The sequence below is a fragment of the Octopus bimaculoides genome, chromosome 3 (genome assembly GCF_046866305.1).
Source record: "Octopus bimaculoides isolate indiv1 chromosome 3, ASM4686630v1, whole genome shotgun sequence".
In the NCBI taxonomy this organism is placed as follows: domain Eukaryota; kingdom Metazoa; phylum Mollusca; class Cephalopoda; order Octopoda; family Octopodidae; genus Octopus; species Octopus bimaculoides.
In genome coordinates, this window is record NC_142930.1 from 153,202,862 (window position 1) to 153,212,780 (window position 9,919).

General features: G+C 35.7%; 1 protein-coding gene across 12 annotated transcripts in view; it reads left to right on the plus strand.

Annotated features, from left to right (window-relative positions):
• The window catches only part of LOC106874382 (uncharacterized), a 194,793-nt gene that overhangs the window by 183,038 nt on the left and 1,836 nt on the right, over positions 1-9,919 (plus strand). For 6 of the 12 annotated variants that reach the window (XM_052966046.2, XM_052966050.2, XM_052966048.2 and 3 more), the window contains 2 exons: positions 313-405; positions 7,729-7,812. In XM_052966046.2, coding sequence (XP_052822006.1) covers positions 313-405; positions 7,729-7,812 — 177 coding nt within the window. The remainder of the gene's footprint in view (positions 1-312; positions 406-7,728; positions 7,813-9,919) is intronic. The other 6 variants (XM_052966051.2, XM_052966052.2, XM_089349813.1 and 3 more) reach the window with 1 other exon arrangement.

Sequence of the window (9,919 nt, forward strand, 5' to 3'; positions counted from 1 at the left end):
TAAAAGATAACTGAACTCCATGGTGTGTAGTGAAGAAGTGTTAAAATGTGTAAGAGAGAGAGAGAGAGAAAACCAAGGTTTATATTTTTATTTCAGAAACGTACTTGTCATCATTAAATGAAAATAAACCTGTAAATCATAAGTGTCTGTACATATGCATTCATAGTCATCTTTGTTTGTGAGCAGAAAGTGGGAGCGCTCTTTGACTTTTAAACACTTGTTATTCTTAACTTCTTTTGTATGTGTATGGGGTGGTGGGCTGTTTCTCTTGCTCAAGTACATCACAGCGTCCCATCTTTTTTCACTTGTCAGTTGAGACTGGTGCGATTCAGAACAGACAAGGGGAGATGACCTTGGAAGGATATACATATGCCCTAGATGTAACAAAACAAGTTCCTAAAACGGGTGAGGGTTTCATCTGGCTTCTTTTTTAACAAAAAAAAAAAAATTCAATTTTAATTTTTATATATATGTATATATATATATGTATATATATTTGTATGTAGAGATATACATATCTATCCATCTATCTATATATATATATATATTCATTTTATGTGATGTTGCAGATAAAATTTAGACTTAATTATGTATGTCTATATAAACGCATGTATATGTGTTTTTTGTTTTATGCTTGCGAGTTTGTATGTAAGATGAGGATTCTTTAATTCTTTCTTTGGTTTTTATTTCTCTGCCATTGCAGTTAGTTGTGCAAAAAAATTAACTTTGTCTACAAGCCCATACTCTTATGGAAGTACCCACTTTGTTTGAGTGTACTTACAGACTTTATTGTGAATTTAAAAAAAAAAAAATTTTAATGTCTATTTAAGGGCATTTGTGCCTAGTCAAAAGATGTCAATATTTCTCAACTAAAAGAACAAGAAAAAAAAACCAATAATAATTGACTCTAAATTTTTTATAGTAGTAATTTGGGTGGGGGAGGGGCTTTTTTTGTTATTGTTATTGTTGTCATTATGATTATGACTGTTTCATTTATTTTATTATTTGGCTTTCTTTTGACAAATGCTCTTTTGAAATATTGCATTTGTGTTGATCACTAGATCCAGTTGCTAAAATGTAAGCATGGAAACTATTCTCTCTCTCTCTCTCTCTCTCTCTCTTCTTTTCTTGATCAACTGTTTAATTGCCAGATGTATCTTTTTGTTGTTGCTGATGAGAAACTGTTCAAGTACTAGCATGCAGTATTTACTTCAAGGTGCCTCTTCTTTTTCTGCCTTTTATATAATCACATCACACATCCACTGTTCTTAAAACTGGTGACCTTAAAATAACACCATCTCTTCTACAGGATGTGTGTGTATCTATGTGTGCTTCAGGATGTGTATTTGATCATGTGCATGCATTCTTGTGCATGATAACGTGTGTGTGTTTATGCATGAAAGTGTGTGTTCAAACATGTGTAAGCCGAGTACCATTGAGCTACAGGTAAGTCCCTATATCTGTAATACAGTTTCAATTCTTTATTATATTTTGCTCACTTGTACTACCATTGTGCTCAGAAACAGCATGAATGCCACAAATCTCCTATCTCATAAAAATCAATAGGGATGATCACTGATAAATATCTCTGGTGATAGGAAGTGAAGTAATTATTCATTTCTAACATTGGCAGCAGGATACAAATTGCTTGTAGTGGGACAGGTATAGTCAATTAAATCCACCCAAGTACTCGACTGGTACGTTATTTTATTGTCTCTGAATAGATGAAAGACATGATTGACCTCAATAAAGTTTGAACTTGCATAATGAAAGGCCATAATTAAATACTACAAGGTGTCTTTGATTAACACACACGTCTGCCAGTCCATTGAGTTTATTGACTTTAACCCTTTTGTTACTGTATTTCTGCTGAAATACACTGATTCTGTTGCAATTAATTTTGAAAATAATGAAGACTTTCTTGAAATAACTTTGTTATTAAGATAGTGTTTGGCACATAAATGAGTGTGAATTTTGACAAAAGGTTTTAATCAAGATCACTTCAATACGAAATTTGTATTATAAGACAAGAGCTGGTCTCAGACAGGTAGGTATCAAATGTGTTAGAATATGCAGTAGATTGATGTTGATTTAACCATAATGCTTTGCTATCATCTCTCAAATGAATTAATTTAGCCAATGGCATTAACAATAAGACACTAAAAATATAGAAGTAAAAGGTGATGCAAATACATATTACATTGACTCTTTGTGTGGGGGGCAGAGGTGTGTGTGTGTGTCTATTTATGCTTGTTTTTGTGCATGTTACTTCAAAATGGGATTTTGGTTATTTATTGAATGCTTAATTTAGTGGGGAGGTGTCTGGATGTGTATATATATCTCAGTGCTGTGTGTCTGTTGGATGTGATCAAAAGACAAGAAAGCAATTAGTAAACCAGTTCATTCCAAAGTAATTTGCTTGGGATTGGAGAAAGGAGATTGTAAAATTTAGCTAAGTAGAAAAGAAAAGCAATGGCCAAAGTTTATCGTTGTAATGCATGTTAAGTATGCTTATTGTCTGACCTTTGATGAACTTGTATCCTTTGATATGCATGAAACTAATTTAGCGTGAAAATCAAATCAAAAAAATTAGTTTGAAATTCCTGTTGACATTTCCGTTTTTGTAATTTAAAATATAAAATACCTTTAAATTCTATTTTGTATTGTATTTTTATTTTAGAATAACAGTAAAGGTGTGTGACATACATACATTACATTTTTAGCGAAGGTGCATCACGTACATATACACATTCCTTTAATAGCAAAGGTGTGACATAAATACACACATACATGTTTTTTATTAACCCTTTAGCATTCAGATTATTTTGTCAAATGAAATGCTTATTTATTTACATTACTTGAAATTAATCCTGGATTATCTTGTATTTTTGAGATTTTGATGTTATAACTGTTTATTTTTAGAATGACATTGTTGGGTAGGTGTGAGAGGAAAGATCTGGCCTGTTTGAACCTAAAGCAGGTAGAATATTTTGGCCGCATATGGCCGGTTTAAATGCTAAAGGGTTAATAACAAAGCTGTGTAGCATATATACATATCAGCAAGTGTATGACACATACACACACATCTCTTAGCATGGGTATGTGACACAGATACATATAAATAGACTTCCTTGACTTAATCCTTTAAAAACAATATAAGCTGTGATGTTGTGCTGTTTCATTCTGATTTCATCTCCCAGTTACTGCTGGTTTCATTATTTCTCTTTGTCTACTTATCCCTACATGTGACACTTCTTTACCCAATCCTTACTCTTTAGAAATACATTCCTTAACTGCTTTTACTTTCTTCCATCATAGCGTGAAATCCATCCATGACTCACCAAACAGTGATCATCATCATCATCATCATCATTTAACGTCCACTTTCCATGCTAGCATGGGTTGGACGATTTGACTGAGGACTGGTGAAACCGGATGACAACACCAGGCTCCAATCTGATTTGGCAGAGTTTCTACAGCTGGATGCCCTTCCTAACACCAACCACTCAGAGAGTGTAGTGGGTGCTTTTACGTGTCACCCGCACGAGGGCCAGTCAGACGGTACTGGCAACGGCCACGCTCAAAATGGTGTATTTTATGTGCCGCCCGCACAAGAGCCAAAACATCAACCATGCAAACCCGTCATAACCACCCAACATTTTGATACACACAAAAGCTCCTTTCCTTCATAGATTAATTAATAAAATGCATTAAGATCATTTATTCCAATTTATAAAAGTATATCAGATTAACAGTTTAGTTCTGTAAACTATTGGGGTAGTATATATTGTTTATCATGATGTATTAGAGGACACTGTAATTTCTGAATAAGTGTTTAATCAGAAACAAAGATGTTGTGACATTAATTGTTCAGTTGATGCTAAATGTCTAGTAAATCTCCACATCATTATATATTTATGCCAGCTTATTTTTACTATTCATACCAGTCAGGGAAAAAAAATACAAAAAAAACTGCTGCGGATCAATACTTTTAGCTCCAAATTATATCATGTATATTGTGGTTTTTAGAATAAGTACATTTTATCTCTGTGTGGTAAGGGGCGACTTAAAGGAGTCACATGAGGTAGGGCATTTTGCTGTATAAACACTGCTCCAAAAATTTCTGTCTAACCATCTTCGAAAAGCAAACAAAAATGATGATGAGGATGATGACAATGATGATGTTAACCCATGGGATTTTTAACCACTGTCTGATGAAAACCAGGATAACAATGAAGTCAATATATGATTATTACATTATGGTTACACCCAAATTAAATCTCACATTGTGGTCACACTCCAATAGGCAGTGTTTTATAGCCTGATTCCCTTTCTGATGTTAAACCTTTTTAGTTAACTCTTACAATCTATAGAGATACAGTATACCTATTATCACATTGCACTTGCAACTAAAATGGGTTTTGGTCGGGTAGGTGGGGACAGTTTACCTGCCAACATTGTAGAAATGAAAGATTTTATTTCTGTGACAGTGACAAATGCTGTTCTGTTCTGATTTTTTTTTATCTGTTATCAAACTTCTCACTTTTACATCATGACTTTTCACTACTATGATGCTCACTTGAGACAGCAAGGCCATCTCTACATGCCACAAATAGCTGCCATAACCCCTTTCAACTCACACCCTATCATCTTAAAAGTGGAACGACATATTGGATGACGTGATTCCAGATACATCATGTCTGAAATTAAAGACAGGATGGTTGCTGCTGGAACATTTTTGATCATTACTCTACTTACCTAAGGTTGACTTAAGGCTAAACAATGATGACACCGATGATATGCACTGCACTAAGCAGCACTAAGACTATGTATCTACAAATATATATACATTGGTCATATCTTTTTGTATTTAGTCCCATTGTGAAAGTAGATCACCTGGTTTTTCAGCAGTCTAGGAAGACAATCATATGTTCAAAGTGAATGGACTGGATCAAATCTTCTCCACCACTATCTCTACTGATTGTTGAACAAATTGGACATATTGACTTATTTTCATTCTCTCTCTCTTTGTCTGTCTATCTGTCTCTCTCTCTCTACACACACAAACACACATACAATTAGTCTTTGCAAGATATTCTCTGCCAGTTGTGCTCAAAAAGTATTCATAAATTTATGAGTTATTTGGAGTCATGACACAAATTTAATCCGGAAAAGAATAGATGGAAACAGTTAGCCCCTGATACACAATGTAAAAGAAACACACATAATCTTACATCAGTAGCAAGTCTTCTGCTGAAAAACTGTGTTTTGCAAACCATATCTCTCTCTCCAGGCAGTGTGAAAGACAGAATTTCTGTGCCCATTTGTCACAAGGGTTGATCATAAGATTACCAAAAGCAGACAGGCAAATGTGCTTTACACCCCCACTGAATGACAGTATCTTAACAGGGCGGTGGGGGACCGCCTCAAATTGCTCAACATAAAATTAGCTTCATAGGAGCATACATACTCAATAACGAGACATACTCCACAAGATACACTATAGTTAGTGCATATATGAAATTATAACCAAACTATAGCCATCACTGGCAACCAAGTATGCTTTTGCTTATTGTTTTAGGTGCCTGCATGGTCTGAAGCTGACATAGACATCCTCTCAGTCCTCCCACCCATGCTCCAGTGAAAAACTGAGGCTTGGAAAACTGGAGGGAGAAGGGATGCACCTTCACTCAGCTGGTACTCATTTGCAGTCAAATAGACTACTTTATTGAGAAAATGCCTTAATCAAGAGACACAACTCACTGCTCAGTCCAGGAATTGAAACAATGATCTGATGACAATGAGCCCAACATCCCTAACCACTAGTGCATGTGCCATCACAAGCATACATGCAGTCTTGCTGTTGAAATGAAACCTTTGAATAGATCACAGAATCTTTACTGAAGACTCTGGGGCCTATTTACTTGGTGCATTTTTCACAGCCAGGCTGCAAATTTATACATTCATATATATATATATATATATATATTCTAAATAATTAATTGCATGTATACATTTATTTATATTATTTATTTTTACAATCAGTATGGAGCAAACTGAAGTTCAGTATTGTTAACTTTACAATTTATTCAAGAAATCTGCAATTTGTCTCTTAGCTTTTGTGTCTATCACTATATTGATACCTGTGCATATCATCATCATCATCATCATTATCTTAATTCTGCTTTTTCATGTGGCATAGGTTAAACAGGTTCTCTAAGGTAGCATTGCACAGCTGGATGCCCTCCCTGTTGCCAACACTTCACATTGCCATTTACTACTTGTGGAAATGTGGTATGCTTATTCTGGAACAAAAAACACATATTATATATATGCATGTACACACACATACACACATGCATACACGTGCATACATCTAACCTTTTCACTATCCTTTGAACACTCAAATTCTTCATTTTGTAATTCTTTTTACCTTTTTCTGTTATGTTTCTTCTCTCCACAGAACTCATATATATTCTCTCTTTTTCTCTCATTCTCTCTCTTTTTCATATTTTAATTTAAATCATTCTTCCTTCTTAAAATGTTTCACAATCATGTGTGATTTTGTCATATGCTTGCATAACTCCAATCATACCCTCCACGTTCTTTTTGCTACCATTTTTGCTTCACCAATATCTTTCTTTTTTTTCTCCCTCACACGCATACATGCTTATACACCCCTCGCATGCATGCTTTCTTACCTCCCACCTGACAATTACACACACACACACACACACACACACACACACACACACTAAAATATTGCCACACCACTTCAGACAGAAACTGAAAGAAGATCATTAAGTGTGTGTGTGTGTGTGTATTTATATATATATATTAAAGGGTAAAGACCCCTTTCAGTCATGACTGACCATGGGATTGCACCTAGAAAGTTACTCTCCAAAGTACAAGTTCGGACACGGTTGTTTATGAAAGACCAGTAGTCACCCATGCATATCAGCCTCCTCACTTCACACCAAAGATATTATCCAAGGGAAAGGCAAAGGCCGATACAGCTTGGCACCAGTGACGTCGCAACTCATTTCTACAGCTGAGTGAACTGGAGCAACGTGAAGTAAAATGTCTAGCTCAAGAACACAATACACAGCCCAGTCCAGGAATCGAACTCACCACCTCATGATTGTGAGCCTGACACTCTGACCACTCAGCCATGTGCACATATATATACACACACACACACACACATGTGTATGTTTATATTTGTGTCTCATGTCTTGACATTATGTGATAGTTGTAAATGTGTACCACTGTCATGTTTGCCATCCAGTCTTCTAGAAAAAAAAAACATGTTCAGCCATGGGAAAATATTGCCTTACTTAGAAAAAGGTGAGGATTGGTGAAAAGAAGGACATCTAGCCATAGAATATCTGCCTCAAAGAATTCCTTCTGATCCATGTAAACATGAAAGAGTGGACATTAAAACAATGACAATGAGACATATATTTAATATTAAAAGTGACTTCTTACTTGAAAAATTTCACCATTAAAACTGAATCTCACACGCACGCACGCACACACACACACACACACACACACACACACTTTTGATGTAGAGGTCTGGAATTATCATGTACAGTTAATATGTGATTTAACTTTCATGCCTGATCAGTTTGTTGTTTCATCTTGCTACCACTGAAGCAGCGCCAATACTGTATCATTTCTGCCCATTAACCACCTAACATTCAAATAACTTCACTGTACTTTCAGATATCCGGCCATACAAGTGTAAATTCTGTGATTACTATGCACGCACCAATAGCCAGTTAAAAGTGCACATGATGCGCCACCAAGGTATTTCATATTCTTTTATTTATCCTATCTTCCTTCTGTAAGTCAGGTTATGCTATTTCATTAAGGGCTTCACAAACATGTGGTTTTAGACTCAACTGTATTGCGCAGCTCTTTTGACTAAGTGTCTCTAACCTAACCTCAGGTTCACCCAAACCTTGTGAGTAAAATTAGAGGGAAACTGTGGCAGTTTGCTCCTATTTTAGGGTGTTATAGCCATAGTCTGTCATCTTCTTTACCATCACTGCCTGCTCCCTAAGGTTCTTTTGTTGCAAGTATTCAGGCCAGCCTTCTACTGTCGTGACTCATCAGTTGTGCTTTCTTCTGCCCCTTTTCTCCTATCAGTCTTGGAAGCCTTGTAAAGGTCTTAGTTGCTGTAATCAGACATTAAATTAAATGTTTTTAAAAAACTGTTAAAAAAAAACATGAATAAGGCAAATCAAACAGACAGCACCAAATCAAAAAAAAAAAAAAGCTCTTTATTCTTGCCAAGGACATGACAACTTCTTTAGTGTTGGTGCTACAGAAAAAAAAGCACTCCCCCCACCTCCATGTACACTCTGTAAAGTTATTTTGTTAGGAAGGTCATCCAGCTGCAGAAACCATGACAAAACTCTGACATCTGAGCAAGATGTGGTCCTCCAACCTGTCTAGGGGAGCTATAACTTCAATAAGAACTGATTTGGATATTGTCGAGCTGTCAGGCTCACACCAGCATGGAAAACAGATATAAAATGATGATGATGATGATGTATATGAACAGTTGTGTGGGTCAGATGTTTGCTTCCCAACCACTTGGTTTTAGGTTTAGTCCCTCTGTGTGGTACCTAAAGCAAGTGTTTTCTACTCTAGTCCCAGGCCAACCAAAGCCTTGCGAGTGGATTGGGTCACTGGAAGCTAAAAGAAGCCTACCATGTGTGTGTGTGTAACTCAGTGGTATAAATTTAAATAAATCAGGTAGATGTTGATGTACAGAATGATGTTTACAAGAATCATCGTCTTTTAGTGTCTGCTTTTCATGCTCATGCTGGCATGGGTTAGACAGTTTGACTGAAACTAGTAAGCTGGAGAGCTGCACAAGGTTCCAATCTGATTTGGCATGGTTTCTATGGCTGGTTGCCCCTCTTAATGCAATGAATGACTTCAAATAACTGGAATTTCCCTCTTAATTAAAGAAAGAAAAGAAAAACTTAGTAGTAATTGTTAATGACTGTCAAAAAGAGGGGAGATAATTTCAAGAAATTAATTATTTAATTTCATAGAAAATTATAAATTTTCATACTTTAGGTAAAAATATGATCTTTGTTGACGGGAGAGTGATAGTAATGGACATATTTCAGTTTTATTAGAATCTTGTGAGAGAGAGAGTTTAATCATTTCAAACTTGCAAGACCATTAGGCATAGTGTTTTACAATTTAAAAACATGAGTTAAAGAACAAGAATTTAAAAAAAATTTTTCCATACATCTTTAAAAGCACTGAGTTGTGAATAGTTTATTGACAGAGAAATTGCAACAGACAACATCAACTGTAGCTCGGGGATTTTTCATGTGATATAAACATTCACAAAAGAACACACACACACGTGTATGACAAGCTTTGTACAGTTTCCATCTGGCAAATTCAATCACATAGCATTGTTCAGCCTGGGGCTAAAGTAGAAGATATTTGACTGACGTGCTGCTCAGTAGGACTGTACCTAAAGCCATGTGATTTGAAGGAAATTTCTTATCCACACAGTCAAGCCACATATATGAATGTGTGCATCCGTGTCCTCTCTCTCTATCTATCTATCTATCTATATCTGTATTGTGTGTGTCTCTTTGTCTTAACATATCACTCTAGTTGTAAATGAGTGTCACCGTCATGTAAGCAGTGTCGTCTGTTTCCTTTCTTACATGAAAATTCGTTCGATCATGGGTAATTATTACAAATAAGGATAGTGCCGGGAGGGGCATTTGTCTGTAGAAAATCTACTTTAATGAATTTTGTCTGACCCATGCAAGCATATAGAAAAGTGGACATTAAAACAATAATGGTGGTGATGTAGCAAGAGGGGTATTGAGAAAGCATTAGTAAAATAAAAGAGACAATAGTTAAAGTTTGAGAA